Genomic DNA, 20,728 nt, shown 5'->3' with positions numbered 1-20,728 from the left:
CAAAAGGTTTTACAAAGAAACCATGCTCTACAGCTATCTGCAAGCAGGCAGTTTAATGCAGCTATACCTCTGTTTGCATCCAGACATGCTAGTTTCTAAGTCACCCCAAAGTCAGTGCTCAAATGTGACTTCCTTTCTAGGAATTTTGTAGCGATGCCACCAAATTCCTGAAAACAGTCTCTTGGCGGCTTTCTAAAATTTGTAACATAAGACAAGTTGTTACATAGGAGAAGAATCAAAGAAAAGACCATTTTCCAGACTGGGAGTGGGACAGAAAAAATACTGAGAAGGTCTAGTTCTCCTTTTCATCACATTGAAAAGACAAAGTCTCCATGATTGTGCTAATTAAAGTTGCATTTCAAAAATAAGGTATAATTTATATCAAGCCATGGACATTCCAAATTTCACTGTCATGTTACTGTATATACAAATACATACGCACACTGCTCCTATATTAAATACTCCATATTCATTTAGAAGAGTTCATTTTAATTACTTGTGCTCACCCATCTTCAACAACTGAGATCAACATTTGCTACTGCAAAGGACAAATTTAAATTACAGACAGGTAGTGTGCCTTTACAGAGTTTATTTGATACAGGCTTCAAATATACATGAACATTTCAAGTATTACTTTACTACTAAAATATGGCCACCTCTTACATAATGTGGCACAATGAGTTGCTAGCATGGTAAGGAAAAATGCATCAATCATCTGGGCTGATTATAGTTTGGCAAATATGATTTTAACTGAAACTTTCTCAAGAACTCCAGGATGTACTGAACACGAGTGAAAATAAATGTTTTGATTACTAGTAATTAAAAAATTCAATAATTCTTAATATTAAAGTTGAAAGATCAACAACCACCATCCTAAACATGTAGGCTGTGGCCAGCTTTCAAAAGCAGCAAGTAAAACCGTCTCCATCTCTTCTTTTTCATTTTGCACTTCAGTAATAAAGGTTGATCTTTTAAAAGATACTATATACTTAAGTAGAATTTAAACACACAATTGCTCACTTAATTATCCATCCCCCACACTCATTATGCCCCACCCTCTGGGAAAAAAAGTACCGGAGCTCTCTAACTTTTTTGAAAATATTCTACGTAGGTAGAACAAGACACCAGAACTCGCTTACTAGTTTTCTAGTATGTATGTGCACATGTGCGGTAACTTTATATTTCCAAATACAGAAGGGGAATAAAATTTCTTAAAAGAAATAAGAAAAAAAGACTCTGAGAACAACGGTCAGAAAAATTTCATAGCTCACTAATTTTAATATATACACCCAATTTTAGTAAATCTTACTAATGCATCTACTTAGTTTACTAATAAGTAGCCCTGAGTTTCATGCTAAAACAAAAAAAAGTATGAAACTGCAAATCATTTATCTATTATAAAAGGGGAAATGCCTTTCTGGGGATCCATTTTACAAAAAAAAAAAAAAAAAAAGTAAAGTAGGCCACCTCTCATGGCTCCTGTCCATGGTTTGAAAATCACTGCTAAAATCACCTCTAAGTACCAGCACACGCTGGTGTAATTTATAATTATTATTAGGTCATGAGTCCTCTCTCCAGAAAAATGTGTACACACACACACACACACACACACACACACACAAAATCTGATAAAATTTCAGAGAGTTCACAGATGTGCTAAAGACTATTTGTGATTTAACAAGCCCTACCCAAGACTATTTTCAACAAGTCTCTGGACTATACTTTTTCTAAATCATACCAGACTACATGATGTCAGGGTAGGAGAACAAGATTAATGCGGTGACCACTCCCATTCCGCTGAATAAATAAGGCACTCTGACTATGCTTGCAGTCTATCAAAGCTGATACTTGATTTTCAATAAAGATACAGCCATGTTTTTAAAAAGACATGCATTTTCTTTCAATGTGATAAAAACTAACAAATTCCTATAGTCATGCTCCTTTCTTTAGTTTTTCCTCTATAGCCACCAAACTGAGGTTTAGGAAAGCTTTTGCTTAAAATACCATTAATTTCTTGGATGTATAGTATATCTGATTTATCCTGAAGATAATAAGCCTTTCAGACCTGAGTTCTTCAAAGTCAAACTACATATTAGTTGTGACATAGTCTTCGTTAAGTCAGTAAGTTTGATTCATGTTAGAGTTTTGATTCAGGCTGAAGTCTCTTAAAAGAATTTTACCTCCTCTAGACTGAGCTGTGGCAGAGTGGAAGAATGAGCCTGGGCATAAAAGTGACAGCAACTTTGGTCAGAATCTGGTCTATCACTTATTTGTGTAGGGTACTTACTGGTGAATTATTTAAACTCTCTGAGACTTGCCAGTTTCAGTTTTCCTTGCCAGTGATATCTACCACGCAGGACAACTGAAACTGAAGGCACCCAAAAGACACCAACACCTCCTCACACCTAAGTCTGAAGACAAACATCCTTAATCTTTCAACTGTGGCTTCCCTAAGCCACAATATCAAGTCATAACCACTTACCTTGAGGGATCTATAGACCCAATAATTTGCTCCCCAAATTCTTACGTAGGCCTAGTCACTGTCCCTGGACACAATAGCCCATCTAGCTGCTATTCCCTTCACAGTTCTCAACTGGGACACAAATAGTGTCTCAACTGAAATTAAGGTATTTCAAAGCCCCAAACTTACAACAGCCAGTCCCAAAGCATCACTAATGCATGGCTTCCTTATTTCCCATTCTCTCATTTGTATTCATCATTTCAAAGTAACTGATTAATATAGAAAAGTAGCACATCTATACTCCATCTGACTGATAAACTCTGGAATGTATCATAATGAAGGATGGTGAGAACAAATGACATATACCCTTTTATAATTTATTGTTCATTTAAGCGAAACAGGAATAAGACACATTACAGGAACCTCACTTACATATGAACCCATGTCAGGGTTCAGTGAGGATTCAGTAGCTATGATACTCTGAATATTTGTACTCTGGCTTAATCAGAAATAAGAGGAAACTGAGCGCCTGGGTGGCTCAGTGGGTTAAGCCGCTGCCTTCGGCTCAGGTCATATCTCAGGGTCCTGGGATCGAGTCCCGCATCGGGCTCTCTGCTCAGCAGGGAGCCTGCTTCCTTCTCTCTCTCTCTGCCTGCCTCTCAGTGTACCTGTAATTTCTCTTTGTCAAATAAATAAATAAAATCTTTAAAGAAAAAAAAAAGAAATAAGAGGAAACTACATTTTAGGTTTAGTGTCAATTCATATGGTTCCACATTTTGTTTTCCTGCGATTCTTGCAAAACTGATATTCACTACATGTGAATGACAAGAAGAGACAGAAAGAAACCATTCTTTTTCTTTCTTCCCTAGAAAGCTTAATTCTCAACTTATCTTGACTAAGAAAAACTTACTGCTGGGTAGGACCATGGAAAGGGTCATGTTTATTTTATTTTTTATTTTTTGGAAAGGGTCATATTGTTCACCTTTCTAACTTGACAAGTCTTCCCTATGGGAAGAAGGAAAATTATCTACAGATTCATCCCTACCACTATATCCTGTACAGTGACAATGTGGAAATGAAGACCAAAGCAAACCTTCAGTAGTAATGACAATCAATTGAACTTAATCTTTTGCAGGGGTTGGCATGTGAGGAAAACAAGCTACAGGAGCTTGCCAAAACAAGAACTCTCTGTACCTTGGGCCATCAACTGTCCTTAAATTTGGGGGACCTGAATTAAACCAACAAAAAACAACCCTTCTTCTTCCCCAAGGAAACCTTCCTATATTGTGTACTTATGCAAAGCACAGCTAACCATGTTAAAATTTATTCTGATCCCAGGTGAGGTTTAGTAACACTGGCTTTGGGCAGTTATTTAATTGAGTACATTGTTTTAATTTAAATCTCCCTTTCTCTTCCTTTTACTCTGTGGTATCCAGGACATTCCCCTCTTGCTACTGAAACAGTTATGTGTTCTGACTATACTTTATATGAAGGCAAAGGCAATAACATATTAGTAAATCTAATAATAACTGATCACAAAAAAGTAAGTTAAAGAAAAACTAAATACTTGTTATAAACACCAAAAGGACATTTGGTAAGTATCAATTTTCACCTTCAATCTAAAGAAAAAAAAAATTAACAATAACAAGGTATTCTCAATACTGTGATTAAAAATACTTCTCTCAAATAAACGGTTAAAATCACATTTACAAGTGAATAAAACACCAGAGACAGCCTTATAAAATAGGGAGATAACCCTATAAAAAAAATGAGACAAGGATGCCTGATAGCCCCACTTTCTAACACTGGTCTTTAATTTTTAGCCTCAGAGTTCTCAGATAGGAAGAGGTGGTGGTGGGAGATGCAATACAATAAAGCAGGGGAAAGACAGCAACAAATTCTTTTCTAAGAGATACAGAAGACTTGGAGAGATATATCATGTTAATGGTTCAGAACACTCAGTATTATATTGCAGAACAGAATTTCTTCCAAAATTGATTTATAAATTCAAGTATTTTGAAACACAAATAGACTGGTCAACTAATTGGGGAAGTTAGTTCTGTATAATGCACATACAACACTTAAATACATCAATAAAACATAACAAACAGATACGAATTCACAATCTATAAGAAGTTCACTCTATTAGTCAAATACAAATTAAAATGAGACAGTTTTTATCCAATTGGCAAATGTGCAGAAAAAATATTCAATTCAAGGAAACAGATACTCATCATCTTTGACTCAGCAGTTCTACTTCAAAGAGAATCAAAGCTACAACCAAAATGTTTATATGAAAAAAATGTTCATCACAGTGTCATAAATAAGAGCACCAAAATGAAAATAATATACACCAGCAGGAGGTTGTTTTAATAAATTTCAAATGCTCATGTATAATGAAATACCATGCAGCCATAAAAAATTGTTTTCATGACAAAGGAAAATATTCATAATAATGAATATTAGGTTTTAAAACATAACAAACCAATGTATTTTGTGTATATATACATTCACAAGAAGGAAAAAGACTACAAAGAAATACACACTGCAGGAAACACATCAAATCATTTTCAGGGAAACATCTTGAGCACTGAGATCACAGACAATATTTACTTTCTTCCGTTTGCTTTTATATATTTTTCAAATTTCTTTAAGTAGAAACATATTACTTTCATATTCAGGAAATAAAGAACATTATCTCAAAGGGATTATCTAAATTTTAAATTTCTGGTCTGAATTCTCTAGGAGCTATAAACCCAGATTATGGTTTTAATTAGAATGGTATTTTTAATGAAACAGTGATGTATATAAATGTTAAAAGCATCGGAAATAAATTTTTACTACAATAACCCCATTCTTATATGAAGCACTATTGAGTTAGCAACCAATGAAGTAAGGAATAGAATATGGTTCATAATAAAATAAACATCCAGGAGTAAAAAGGAGTAGGTACAAAAAGATCAATGGAAAGGGTCAAAGCTTCCCATCCCAAAAGATTTCTGTTGGACTTAGCTTTAATTCTTAGCTTTGATATAAACAAATTTTACACAGTTTACTATATAGTAATTTTATGCTTTGCTCTGTGGCCTCTTTTATATATATTTATATACACACGTATGTACATGTGCATATGTGTATATGTGTGTGCATACATAAATTTTAATAGCCTTATAAATAATCTTTACCACCAAAGTGAATAAACTTAAGGACTTCAAGAATTTAAACACAAGAATAGGTAGTTGAAGAAACAGACCTGATGACAATGTATGTAGTTATTATAAGCTGTATTTGAAAAATGGCCCTTATATTACTTTAGTGCTAAATGCTGGACTGTAACAAATAACAACCAGACATTTAGAATATCACTTTAAACAAATTTAACTTTGGACTAAGTTTTTTAAAAAAGGAAATCAACATACCTAAATTAATTATAACTATATATTTAAATGAATTCATTTTATAAAAATTAAACTTACCAAATTAAAAAAAAATTACAAGTTCCTAACACATGAAACTTAAGGAACATTCAGGATAGAGTACAACCCCAAATTACTGTTTTTATTAACCATACCATTCTCTGACAGGCCATAACCAAATATAACCCAAAATGTGAAGATCACCATATCAGAATGAGACTCAATACCTTAGACTATAAATTTATTTAAACATTGACATAATACAGGTCTACACAAAAATAATTTGTTTCTTGAGATGAAAATTCTGAATCCTCCTCATTCAGAGGATATAAGACTTTAATGATTCCTGCGACTAGAAAACCACAATTATTTGTGCCCCCAACATACAATGCTTCAGATAACTCCCACTTCCCCTTTTACAATATTTTACCCCTCAACTGTATCGGGGGGGAACCCTAATTAGGCAATAAGAGCCCTTCAATAACCAACATCACTTAAATTCCTTTTTTTTCAAGGAGGGTGTTCCCAGGGTCCAGGGCAGTCTGCAAACCAATGCAAAGGGGTAGCCACCAAGAGGCTCATCTGAAGTATTACCAGGGAGCAGGAGGCAGCAAACTTTCAAACCCAGAAACTGTGACTCAACATTTCCTATACAATGCAATAATTCTGCACAAATGATAGACACTGTCAAGAATTTTGCCTGAAGAAGATGTAAAATGAGAAGAGAAGATAGACAGACATGAAGGTAAGGTGTCCGATTATACTAATATCGGTACTTACGTATCATACCTCTGCAGTGGTGTCACTTTGTTCTTATTCTTATCAACTGAACCCGTAGATAGTTGAAGAAAATTGGGGTTTAACTTATATAATTCTTGAAGTAGTTTCTGTTCATATTCTTGGTGCTTACCCGCCTAATGGAAGAAGAAATTAAAACTGCAGTGGGGTTCACAAAATGGGTGGTATAAAGTAATGACTTACTTTCTGAATTATTAAAGATATCCTAAATAAAACATGTAAGGGTTTTTCATGGCATTAGAGAACCCTGTGAGGATGTCACAGAACTGGAGGACCAATGAAAGTTCTTCCAACAAAACTACAAAATATATATGCCATTCATTAAGGATTTCATCAACCATTTATTGTGCAGAAAGCATAATTACAGACAACTTTTTTGCCAGCTCAAAAAACTAGAGGTCCAGAGCACCTGGGTGTCTCAGTCTGCTAAGCATCTGCCTTTGGTTCAGGTCATGATCCCGGGGTCCTGGGACTGAGTCCCACGTTGGGCTCCCTGCTTGGCAGGAAGCCTGCTTCTCCCTCTCCCACTCCCCCTGCTGTGCTTTCTCTCTTTCTCTGTCAACTAAATAAATACAGGAAGGAAGGAAGGAAGGAAAGAAGGAGGAAAGGGAAAAACAAAAAAGGAAAATAACAATAGAGGCCTTTTTCAACTTATTCCTCCATCTTTCATTTAAGAATGAAGCCTTCTAACAGGGCCATTACAGAATTTTCTGAAGATCACCAAAAATATTTAATTTCTCTTTTTATTTATTTATTTATTTTTTTTTTAAAAAGATTTTATTTATTTATTTGAGAGAGAGACAGTGAGAGAGAGCATGAGCGAAGAAGGTCAGAGAGCGAAGCAGACTCCCCATGGAGCTGGGAGCCCGATGCCGGACTCGATCTCGGGACTCCGGGATCATGACCTGAGCCAAAGGCAGTGGTCCAACCAACTGAGCCTCCCAGGTGTCCCTAATTTCTCTTTTTAAAAGAGACGAACAGGGCACCTAGATGGTAGCTCAGTCGTTAAGCCTCTGCCTTCAGCTCAGGTCATGATCCCAGAGTCCTGGGATGGAGCCCCACATCAGGCTCCTTGCTCAGCAGGAAGCCTGCTTCTCTTCTTCCTCTCCCACTCCCCCTGCTTGTGTTCCCTCTATTGCTTGCTCTCTCTCTCTCTCTTGCTTTCTGTCAAATAAATAATCTTTTAAATAAATAAGAAAAACATGTTGTAAATTGTACACAGATGAAGAGTATTAATAACCTTTTTCATTATCTTGACACAAAGTAAAAATTCCATTACTTTGTTTTTATATAAAAATTAATGTCATTTTAAACTCCAAAACTGGAGCTGGCAGTTTACAGCCAACCCCTCTGTTTCTCTTGTGTGTGTGTTTTTTAAGATTTTATTTACTTATTTGATAGAGAGCGAGAGAGAGCACACATGCACAATTACGGGGAGCAGCAGGCAGAGCGAGAGGAAGAAGCAGACTTCCCACTGAGCAGGGACCCCAAAGCAGAACTCAATTCCCGGACCCTGGGATCATGATCTGTGCCAAAGGCAGACACCAAACCAAGCCACCCAGGTGTCCCCAGCCCCTCTGTTTTTATAAGTAAAGTTTTATTGGAACAGTCATGCTCATTCATTTACTTGCTGTCTATGGCTGGTCTCTGCTACAAAAGAAGAATTGAGTATTTACTACAAAGACCATAGGCCCAGAAAGCCTAAAATATTTACTAACTGGCTCTTTACAGAAAGTTTACAGATCACTGCTCTATACACAGAGAGAAATCTGTATTTACTATAGTCGGTTGCTACATATCAGAAGACAGTATCACAAACATTATCGGGGAAATTAGGCAAAGACTGCCTCTGGAAATTAGTCTTACACAAAAAGAAGTTACAATGAGGGGTGGCTCAGTGGGTTAAGCATCTGCCTTCAGCTCAGGTCATGATCCCAGGGTCCTGGGATGGAGCCCCTTACTGGACTCCCTGCTCACTGGGGAGTCTGCTTGTCCCTCTGCCCCTCCACCCCCCACTCATGCTTGTGCTCTCTCTCCCTAGCTCTCAAAAATAAATAAATAAAATCTTAAATCAATTATAGTGAAATTACTTTGAATAACTTTTTACTACTCGCATGTAAATCATGACTGAAATGACATTTTTACTTACCTTCAGGATTGTTTAATTATTTTAAAGTGTGGTCTAACTAGATGTTACAGGAAAACCAAACCCAGAATGGGACAGATCAAAAAAACACAAGACAGTAAAAACAAGCAAGGCCAACATCACCTAATCAAGTAGAACTGTGTTATATACACTGCACAACGCACTGTGCCCTGTTCCAAGGGGGCTCCTGCCTGTTTCAAATGGATCTATAAATATTTCATATGGTACCAAATTTTTAATTATGCAGTAACAAGGAAAGATCTTCTGATTTTTGCCATGACATAATTTGTTCAAATTTCCTTCCTATATAAGAGGAACCATTTCAATAAAGAAACCTCTTTTCAAATTAATTTTAAACTCACATAAAGAGCAGATGAATTCATCACAATATGAATTTTAAATTATTAAGAAAAAAATATAGGAGATGTGGATGTTACATCTTTAAAACATGAAAAGCCTTGAAATTTTTCTGCAATCAATACTTCAGGAGACATTATGGCTTTCATTAGCAACTAAGCACTAAAACTAATACTCAAATGATTTTACAGGGGCAGTCCAGAAAGACAGGTTAAATCCCATTACAAGTCAGTTCCATGGGACTGTCTGTCCATTTTCGTTTATAATTCAGAATTACTCAAAAATGAGATCGACTAGGGCTTAGAAATTCTTTGGCAGAAATTTTCGTATAACAGTAGCATGAGTAATGCATGTTCTCTACATATCAAAATTTATTCTGGAATGGTGTGACCTTAGATTCTACTCACAACGTTTCACCAAAAAAAAGAAAAAAAAAATCAAGAAGCATTTATTAAATAAGAAGTCATCTCTCCCCATTAAATATCACAGAGACCTTATTTTAACATTGTTTTTAGACCATAAAGAAACACGATCGAGAAATTCCAATGAATCAATTATAATGGGATTTAAGTTTGAAATAACTCCAAGTGAAAAAAGGGAAATATTTCATTTTAACAATATACTCTTAACAGAGACCCTACCAGACTCTCTCTAGTTTGACCTGGAGAGCCCAAGGTAGCAATCAACGGCCCTCTATCTTCTAAATGAGAAGTATTACAGCAAAAGTCCACAGCAACAATCTGATGTCCTCATCTATAATAGGGAAGTGCAGCACTGTGCTTTGGTATAATCCTTATTTAATATGCATATGGTCAACAATTTTACTTGTAAAATCATGTTTATAATACTACAAATTGAAAGGAGACCAGAGAATAGAAAATATTAAAAAGAACACAGGATAATAAACCTTCAATCCACCTTCACAGGACACTGACTCATTGTACACTTTCATGAGGAGAATCATTTTATAAAAATGTTAGGTTATCAGCAATATTTGATAGGTTATTATCTTCTAGCATGTTCTATAAAGAGTGGAAACTGGGAAGGAAAAACTCTCATAATTACAGTAACCCAGTTAGCTTCCAATTTGTTGATATTCCCCCTAAAGTAGCATTTACCAAAATGCTTTGCTTGGTCAATTAAGTTCTGATTGTACATTCCCTTCTTGGATATGTATTAGCATATTAAAGACTCTGAGAAGTCCTGCAGGAAAGAAAACTATTTATCTTCATTAATCTAGCATTTTCAAACTTAATGGATTACAGATCCATTTTTAATAGAACAATATTCTGTAGAACTGACATTCCATGGAACACTATTTGGAAAATGCTACTTTAATAATAATTTTTTTTTTAACCCCCAGTTTTTGCTTTTGAAATTTTAATTTATAAAGAACAATACTTCCTTTTCTGCAAAGTTTATAATTCACATTAATTTACTACCTGCATTTCCTCTTTCGTGAAGCTGGCCGCCTCATCCCCCAATTCATGTAGATACATGCAGTCAGGCTTTGGACACTGCATATTCTTTAAGAAGTAACTGCAGTATTTTGTTGTACCTAGAGATGCCTGCAGAAAGAGGGGGAGGGGAAGGACCCAAAATGTGAATTGGTATTTTCACTTCACCTCAAATGAGGCACAGACATGACAAAACAAGAAGAGAAGTATGACTCTGAACAATGGAGAACTAAACTATTGCTGCTAGCAGCATCTATTAAAAATGATGCTTCTTTGGGAGAACTAAAGAAAGCACCTCAGTTAGGTTTTCCAGAACTTGAGTACCCAAATCATCTTCCCTAGAGAAGACATACAAAACCTATTCCATGTTACAGAAGTTAGGCACCTAAGCAAATTCTTTTTTCTAGTTAGGCCATCCTCACTCCATTCATATCAAGCATGGCTTAGTGCAACCCTTTACTCAAACCTTAACTGATCAATGGCCAAATCTTTAAGGATGACAAATCAGAATCATTATCTATTTCTGATAAGAATAATAGATCCTATTTTCACAAAATAAGACTATGTGTAAATACAGATTTTTAAAGATTATCACCTAATAATGAATGTGTTTATTCCTACCTGGTAAAACGAGGCCCTACATAAGCTGGCAGTAAACAAATTAGCGGTCATAAGTTAGTACGGATGTTTAAGAAGCAATCTTCAAACAGACTCCCTCCAAATGTAATGAGCAAATGCTAAGAGTCTCCCCTTTTTACTACATTTAATCTCTTCCCCCGTAAAAACAATCAAGAGGCCACATTACCTTAAGTGTTCTGCCATCTACTACCACATTGTTGACACACTGTATGGCTCTGAGAGCATCTTCTGACCGGATATAGGTTACATAAGCACTGGCACTTGGACCCTAAAGTGAAAACACACGGTTACTAATTTCAAATTCAAGAAAAAAACAATTCCTTTGCACCCTGCCTAGGGAATTCTAAAAGTCTTTACTACTATTATCATTAATAATAATGACCATAATCAGAAATAGTAGTAGCTTTGATTAAACCATGTAATAGCTCATCTTAAAACAATCATACTTATCTGATTTTAAGTAGACTAAAATATAATATGGATAAAGTATCATCTCTGGCTTGGTATTTATTTTTCTAAAGTCATTTGACAGGCTCGTCAAGGTTAAAACAAACTTTGAAAGTTAGATTTAAAAAAATAAAACTTCAAGACACTGTGTCAAATTATGTTCTCCCCAAAATAAATCCAATTTGCAAGACTATTCTGTCTCCTAATACCAGCATAACAAAGATGCTCTATTAAGTTTATTAGAAATCATCATCTAATTATTACACTGCCTGATAATAGACTCAACTCCCCCTCCCCCTCAAACCATCACTTAATCTTTGTTTTACCATTTCTTACTACAATCAATTCACTGTTAAGTCCTGAAGTCAAATAAGCACCAGAAATTCCCCCACCCCACCAGTAGAGGTCACTAACACTGCTTAAATCCTTGACCCTCAGGCTTTTCTACTCCCAGAAAGCAGATTTTCCTTCTGAACAGCCCAGGTCAAGCCTAGACCACAGGGAGGAAAGGCAAAAATCCCTATAATTAGTTACCTGTGAGCCTGCATATGATGTGCTATTATTGATGACAACTTTATGTATTTTACCAAACTTCCCAAAATATTCTGGTCGTTTTAAAACCTATAAAAGAAGAAGAAATAAGGTATAATGTGTCCCCATTTTCATCAATGTTATCCTTATAATGGGGACATACACCATCCCTCTTCAGTGAAAGGAAAATAACTTTTAAAGTTTTCTAATAAATGTGACACTTTCTAATTACAATTTGTGTGATTAACCTACAGGAAATCATCAACAGTCTAAAAGCTATTTCTTATTGACCCACTATATGGAAACTAAGACACACTAAGTTTGGTATTGTGTACTATGTTCTCATATCTGCACCAATAATCCATGGGATCTTATCTTCATAGTGTGAAGATACACCAAACAGATCAAATATCTTAACCATATTTTCATTAATAGATAATCCTTATAAAAAAGTAATTCTCAAAACAATGACCAAAACAATCATGTATTAAACAGAGACAGAAACTCAAGAACAGAAATATTAGAGTCTTTAGTCATAAATCTATTGTATAAAACATTTGATATATTACATTAAAGCTACAAATTGCAAATATGGTAACAATATTGCTCAACCTTACCCTTCATGATTTATCACTGTGTGTGTGTGTGTGTGTGTGTGTGTGTGTGTGTGTGTGTGTGTACTTAAGTTTCTTTGTGTTAATTTTACCACTTCTTGATTATCTCCTGTTTTTTTCCTCCTTTTTCCTGGTAAATGACATATATGTGGTGATGGATGGAAAAAATATTAGGAAACAAATTTATACATTTCTTTCTCTATTACTTGGTTACTTCTTGGTGGTTATTCCCCCTCATACCTGTGTCACTTCCTTTGTGATCACTACATGTACTCATTTAACTTCTCTTACAAACTTACTTGACCTTAGTTTATTTGACTACTACATACCTTGATACAAAAACCTCTCCTGTAATTTGCTACTTCAAAATTAAATTTTGTACTTTTCCTAGAATTTACCTATAGACCTATATTACCTATAGACCTTTCTGTGTGTCGCCATCCACGTGTGTGCAAAGTATTCTTTTCAAACACTTTAATTTGATAACATTCTCACATACTTATAACTTAGCTACTATGTTCTGCACTTGACAGAATCAAGGATTTGAACTGTCTGGCTGAGGTACCATCAATTCTTAACTGTTTTCAAATTAATTAACATAATTATTTTCACCACATTTTATTTTAGGTTCTTATAAGCATAAAGCTGTTATGTTTTCTATAGCCAATTTTAATGGATTATAAGATGAGGTGACTGTATTTGTTTTCAATCTTTTTTCCACCGAATCCCCCAAGACAAATGAGACTGTTAATGGCAAAAGCAATGACTCCCAGGTTGTACACAGCGAAGTCTCAGGGCTGATGAGTAGGGAAGAGTTTCTGTTCAAAAGCTTCCTGGCTAGTAGAGTTGAGAACTGCACTCAATATTCCAAGTGGATGCACACCAACTCAGCACAGGGCTTCAGAGTCAAAGTATCTGCTTCAAGAGTTAAGGCTGGTCATATGCTGTGCTGCATCAGCATCTCAAATCACCTGTGAGTTTATGGTAGTAGCTCTCAATGAAGGCAGCATTTAAGGGAGCATTTTTAAAAATCTGTGGGAGCTTTTATTGGGGGAGGTTGTTAAAGTGACTGGGAGGTGATACTTATGTTCAGTGGATGGGAGCCAGGAATGGCTTACAATGCTCTGGCTCGCCCTGCACAATAAAGAATTGACCTGTACAAGTTTTGAATGTCCTACAAGACATTCATATAGCTGAGAAGCCTATTTATAATTATGTGAACCTAGAAACAAATTCCACATTATATATAAACTCAAAAGTAGTTCCCTACAGTTCTGCCATATGTTGTATTTATAAGAAAGCAAATAATATATAATTAAGGGAAGACTACAGGTGATTTGTTCAGAATTATACCAAGAGTTATTCCAGAAAAATCACATCACTGGCTCTTCCTACTATCTGGATTGCCAATACATATACCTATAACAATCTGCCTTTCTAGGTATCACATTCACAGTGATTTTGCAAGCATCTTACTACTTTATTGTGTATTTTAAAACAGTACTTCCCAAACGTGAATATGCATATAAATCATTTGAGGATCTAGTTAAATTGCATATTCAGATCTAGTAGCTCTGAAGCAGGGCCTGAGTTTACAAAATAAGCACCCACAGGATACTAATCTACCAGCTCAGAAACCACACCGTGCGTAGCAAGGTAGAGTACTAGAGTACTGGTACCCAAATTCTACATGTAGAAACAGTCTTTTTATAAATTATTTCCTTTTTATTCTTTTTATTTCTTTATCTCATGAAATCACTTCATAAAAGTCAAAGAGTGTTACAAAATATTTTTAAAAACGGGTACTAGCTCTGATAAGGTTGAAAACCACTCACTTAAGGAAATAGTTTCTAGCCAGTATCTGGGTATAACACCTTCAATACAACATAATAACTTGTATATAATTATACTGACATGTAACAGTGGAGCCAGAATGATTATTTTCAAGGCACAAATCTAGTCATGTCATTGATCTAAAGAACATTCAACAGGGGAGCGCCTGGGTGGCTCAGTCCTGAAGCGGCTGCCTTCTATTCATGTCAGGACCCCAGGGTCCTGGGATCAAGTCCCACATCAGGCTCCCTGCTTAGCAGGAAGGCCGCTTCTCCCGCTCCCACTCCCCTGTGTCTCTCACTGTGTCTCTCTGAGTCAAATATATAAATAAAATCTTTAAAAAGAAAGAAAGAACATTCAATAGGTTCCCACTGCCTTTAGAATAAAGTACAAACTCCTTCGCACAGTTAGAAAGCCCTTCATAGTGTGTTACTACTTACCTCACCAGCCTCATCTCTCACCACTGCACTCTAATCTTCCAAACAAATCACTTGCAGACCGAGATCTTTCTCATCCTGAAGAATCTGTACAGTTCCTGGACCAGAAGCACTTTGCCCCAAAGACAGCAAGAGAGTACATACCTCCCCAACAAGATCGGGTGCTCTCTCTTGTGCTTCCATAGCACAGAGTACTTCGCATGTTATGTTAAATGGTTAGTTTGAAAATAAGCAAGGGCTACTTTTGTATTGGTCAGTGTACACTCGGTGTCTTACATACTGCCCAGCACACTGTAGGTACTCAATAAATGTTAACCCAAAAATAATTTGTTTTAGCACTGAACAAAAAGAATTACATGGATAAAGAACATTGGTGGGCCTCAAAGTATTAGCAAATGGCCTATGGCTGATAAGAAATAGCTTGTCCCAGCAAGGGAAATTCAAATAATTTAAACTTCCTATATTAAGTTAAATACTCCAAATTCTACCTAAACATACAACTAGCAAAAGAGCACTCTAGTGATTAAGTAAGAAGTATGGGGAGTAGGTAAAGCACCCTTCATATCCACATTATCCATATATTCATATATATATATGGATATGGATATCCATATATTCATATATCCAATATCATATTCATATATATGGATACTGAATATCCATATATTCAATATTATATATTTACCTCAGTGAGCTGGCTTTAATACAAAAGGCCACATGACAGAATTATAAATGCCCAATTGCATGCCTAATGTTTAATATGTCTTCCTATATATTCTTTGGGAACACAGTCAAGTGTTCATGGATACTACAGAGAAAATAAAAAATTTGGTCAGCAGAGAGAGAAGGGATGAATGGATAAATTAGGTGAATGGATGAACAACAGACCAATTATCAGTGTAAAATATACTGGAACAGGACCTTTAAAGAACTGGTGGGTTGGGAAGAGGGGTGGTTCTTAGTCCTGGCTCTGCTATGAAATAGCTGCATGATTTCAGGTCACATAATGAAGTCACTTAATTTCCCTATGCCTCAATTTCTCATTTGTAAAATAACATGGCTCTGTCTTTATAAAGTCTTTTAGTTCCTGAAACAAGCTGCTCTCTTGGACCACCACATACATGGGACCCTCCTATCCTTATTTGCTGCCTAGCCAATCTCTAGTAATTTTCTCTTTTTTTCTTTTTTTTAAAGATTTTATTTATTTATTTGACAGACAGAGATCACAAGTAGGCAGAGAGGCAGGCAGAGAGAGAGAGAGAGAAGGAAGCGGGCACCCTGCTGAGCAGAGAGCCCAATACGGGACTCGATCCCAGGACCCTGAGATCATGAACTGAGCCAAGGCAGAGGTTTAACCCACTGAGCCACCCAGGCTGCCTCTGTAGTAATTCTTAATTATCCTTTCCTCTGGGAGGCTTTTTGTGGATTTCTATACTAGCCAAGTTTCCTACTGTTACATGTTCCCCAAAAAACTTTGTACTTCCCTGATTATAAATGCCCAGCACACTTACAAGTACCTAAATTCAGGGCACCTGGGTGGCTCAGCTGATTAAGCGTCTGCCTTCAGCTCAGGTCATGATCCCAGAGTTCTGGGATCAAGCCCCATATTGGGCTCCCTGCTTAACAGAGAGCATGCTTCTCCCTCTCCTCCACACTTGTGCTCTCTGTCTCTCAAATAAATAAAAATCTTAAAAAAAAAAGTACTTAAATCTTGTCTTACCAATAGTCTGTTAGGTTAAGTACAGACTGTGTCTGGCTTGCTAAATTATTTTATTTCCGACATCAAAGTACCTAAAACATGGTAAGTATTCAATAGTTAACTTATAAAATGAATGAATTAGGTTCCAGCAAATTGCAATTGCAGGATTTGGAAGATAATTACCCCTAGTCACTGCCTCTAACTACCTACCATATCTCCTAAAATAGTTTTTTAGGGGGGGCCCCCAGGTGGCTCAGCCGGTTAAGCATCTGTCTTCAACTCAGGTCATGATCCTGGAATCCTGGGATCAAGTTCCACGGTGGGCTCCCTGCTCAGTGGGGAGTTTGCTACTTCCTCTCCCTCTATTCCACCCTCATTCATGCTTGCTCTCTCTCTCAAATAAAAATATTAAAAAATAAGTAAAATAGTTTTTTTTATTGATTGATAAATGAATACATTTGACCATCAATCCTGGTATTAAGTTTTCTGATGTACAAAAGTCTTTTTTTTTTTTAAAGATTTGATTTATTTATTTGACAGACAGAGATCACAAGTAGGCAGAGAGGCAGACAGAGAGAGAGAGAGGAAGAAGCAGGCACCCTGCCGAGCAGAGAGCCCGATGCGGGGCTCGATCCCAGGACGCTGAGATCATGACCTGAGCCGAAGGCAGAGGTTTAAGCCACTGAGCCACCCAGGCGCCCCACAAAAGTCATTTTCAAAATAAGCCTGAATTTTTCCTCAACTCTTCTGTTTTTCTAAAAGGAATTCACTCAAATATCAAATTGTTCATCATCCAAAAATAAGTAAATTGGGATCTTCTCTGACCTGAAAGTTACACTAACAACTTGAAACCAAGTTTTCTAATAAAGCCAACTTCAAATTTTCCAAGCTGAAAAGACTATGCAATAAATTAAGAGAATTTGTTATATTATGTTTTAGAAGTGTTAAGACTGAATAAATAAAACACTGGTCTTCTAGAGTTTTAAGAGAAATAAATGAGAGAAACCAATGTTTTAAAAAATTGCCTATCCTCTCACCAAGCAACAATGATTTCAAAAGTATAAAAAAAGCAGAATGTTTTTTAAGGGCACGTTTAGATTCATAATAAAGTACCCTCTCTCACTAGTCACCACCTAGATTAATTTTTTTCTGTGTAATACTTCTTCAGATTAATGTTACTGGAGTCATGTCACATCTGAAGTGGAAGAAAGAAGCCTCTATGTAAGTAAGAACAAATCACGGAATCTGAAGAGGAGACAGGAGACCTATAATCCAAACACCAGACTGAGACTAGAGCTCGATTTTAGCCAGCTTTCAGGTGCTGCTCCCCATATGCCTCCAGTACTATGGGTGACAGGATGCAGGCAGGATGTATTAACAAAATCAAGCACATGCATACCTAGGAGTTGTGAAATCAAAAGTTCCACTAGTTTAATGTCACAGCAGTTTCAGAAATGCCAAAGTAGGTTCTAATCAATAAGATTAGAAGGAGTAAACAGAGACAGATAAAATAAAAAACTTGCAAAGGCAAGAAATGCCCTCTGATTAGAAAAAAGGCAGAGTTGAAAGGGGAGAACAGAAGGACTAGTGTATAAAGTTGTGGTATTCAAGAAAATGGTCACAGAGGAACTGGGATCTGCCTGCCTGAGGAATTAAAAACAAAAAGAAAGAACTGGCTGCTGAGGTTCAGTCACAGGCCTAAAATGAGCTCTCATCCTTAACAGCTCTTACTGAAGTCTTTTCTTGTAGAACTCTAGATCAGCCCCCTTTGGTTTTGGAAAGAACCTGGTCTCCTGAAGGATTCATGCCACCCACTAATACCAGTATCCCTGGACTTAATTCTAAGCAATTCTGGAAGTGCCGGTGATATTATTGCCAATGATCAATGATAAAGGCTTCTTAGTAAGGTCTCCCTGACTTTCTCTTCTACTGATTCTGACCCCTTCACAGTCTCAATTACATAGTAAACTCATCATTTGTAAATATGCATTATTTCTCTAAATTGACTGTTAGAAAATCAATTTTTAGAGTCCTTAAATTTCCTTCCTCTGGGGTCTCTGCCCACTTAGCCAAGTCTGAAGATTACCACCTCCCTAAGCATATTCACTATAATCCTCCCTCTTATGGGTACCATGACAACGAGCGTTACTCCAAACCCTTTTCAAGGAGTACTTCTGGAAGATCTCCCAAATCCAACTCTCTCCTGCTGAAGGAAACACTCTAGCTGTCAATCGGCTTCTACCTGCTCTCCTATCAATCTAGTTAGCGCCTCCTAATACATCCAAAACTGACAATTAGCAGATGTACATCCAAGGGCACCAGGGAACATTATGAGCTCAACATTACCCTTACAATGCAGGTGGTGAAAGGAGAAAAAGAAAAAAGAGGAAATGAACAAAAGTGTTAAGGCCTCCCCTGCCTCCAAACAAATGACAAAGAAATCATCAAATCTTTCCCCAAAATTGTATTAAAATGAATGAATATAGAATGATAGTACAGTGTAGCAGCAGGTCTATAACTGTTTAATAACCAAGAATCACTATGTGGACAGGATTTTAAAAAAAGTACAGATCTCTAGTGGGATTGCACTACGTAACTGCATGACCACTGTGAACCCCTTATATAGCTACAGAAAAAAAGAAACTGAGTACTCATGTCACATGTTAGCCTGAATAGCAAAACAACCATTATCCAACTTTCATAGATTATGAGCACTAAAGGAGATTTCAGAGATCTAGTTCAACTGCCTCGTTTTACAACTGAAGAAAATGAGGCCAAGAAAGATTAAGACACTTGCCTAAGATCAAAACTGGTCATTGGATCCTTAGAGATAATTAAAAAATCTTTTCCCATTCTCTCCTAAGTTTTAATAATTTCAGGGGAATCCTGCAAATAGGCAAGGTCAGCTGTTATTTCCAAATAGGATAGGCAAAAAAAGAAAAAAATGTCAAGGTGACAAAGAAAATGGAAGAGGACTTACCTCCGGGTCTGCTAGGCGCTGAGACAGACCTACAACAAAGACGAGGTTTTTTTGTACAACACGTACACTAGCCAAATGTTTGCGGTTTTCTGATATTTTCTGTTTTCTCTCGTTCTGTTTCTGTTTTTTCTCATTCTTTATCCTTTGCAATTCTTCCTGGGAAAGTGGTTTATAAACTGCTGGGTCTTCTGGATATGGCTTTAAGCACAAAACACAGAACTCAGCATTAAATAAGGAAAGAAATAAGCTATATGAATAACCATTATCATTCTGGATTATTGGTATGTGGTTGTTTCACCTCCCTTTTTCTAAATCTTGTAATTGCCTGAAATATTTTTATTTAATAGATTTAAGATAAAATAGTTTTTTAAACACTTATTTTTTTAGAGTTTAGCACAGACTACTTTTAGTATTAAAACTTAAAACACCACCAAAGGTTCTATAATTTAAAAAAAAAATAAAAAATCGTGGGGCGCCTGGGTGGCTCCGTCAGTTAAGCGTCTGCCTTCAGCTCAGGTCATGATCCCAAGGTCCTGGGATCGAGTCCTGCATCAGGCTATCTGCTGGTCAGGAAGTCTGCTTCTCCCTCTCCCTCTGCCTACTCGTGCTCTCTATCTTTCTGTCAAATAAATAAATATTTTTTAAAAAATACAATCATGGTATTCCCCATAGTGTCTAGCAGAGTTGACAGGAAAAGCAAGGTTCCAGGGTCCCGTGTAAGAGGCAGAGAGTTTAAGTTATCTCATCCAAACATAGGTTTATATATTACAATCCACAAATACTTCTTGAAAACCTTCTGTGCACTAGAAGATTAATGATGTATTTATTCTTTAATTCACTGTCCATCTAAAAGGAACATAAATGGGCAAATAAGCAACAATCCATAGATACTCTGGCTCAGGAGCTTGACTTT

At 36.4% G+C, this 20,728-nt stretch overlaps 1 protein-coding gene across 6 annotated transcripts in view; it reads right to left on the bottom strand.

Moving 5' to 3' along the window:
* Positions 1 to 20,728, bottom strand: part of CNOT4 (CCR4-NOT transcription complex subunit 4) — a 140,207-nt gene that overhangs the window by 52,262 nt on the left and 67,217 nt on the right. For 3 of the 6 annotated variants that reach the window (XM_032303851.1, XM_032303854.1, XM_032303856.1), the window contains exons 3-7: positions 19,816 to 20,013; positions 12,256 to 12,342; positions 11,441 to 11,542; positions 10,621 to 10,746; positions 6,658 to 6,791 (exon numbers count right to left, since the gene is read on the bottom strand). In XM_032303851.1, coding sequence (XP_032159742.1) covers positions 6,658 to 6,791; positions 10,621 to 10,746; positions 11,441 to 11,542; positions 12,256 to 12,342; positions 19,816 to 20,013 — 647 coding nt within the window. The remainder of the gene's footprint in view (positions 1 to 6,657; positions 6,792 to 10,620; positions 10,747 to 11,440; positions 11,543 to 12,255; positions 12,343 to 19,815; positions 20,014 to 20,728) is intronic. The other 3 variants (XM_032303852.1, XM_032303855.1, XM_032303857.1) reach the window with 1 other exon arrangement.

This window comes from Mustela erminea, chromosome 11 (assembly GCF_009829155.1).
Source record: "Mustela erminea isolate mMusErm1 chromosome 11, mMusErm1.Pri, whole genome shotgun sequence".
NCBI classification, from domain to species: Eukaryota; Metazoa; Chordata; class Mammalia; order Carnivora; family Mustelidae; genus Mustela; species Mustela erminea.
Note: the sequence above shows the minus strand (reverse complement) of the source record. Positions and strands in the feature narration are given on the sequence as shown.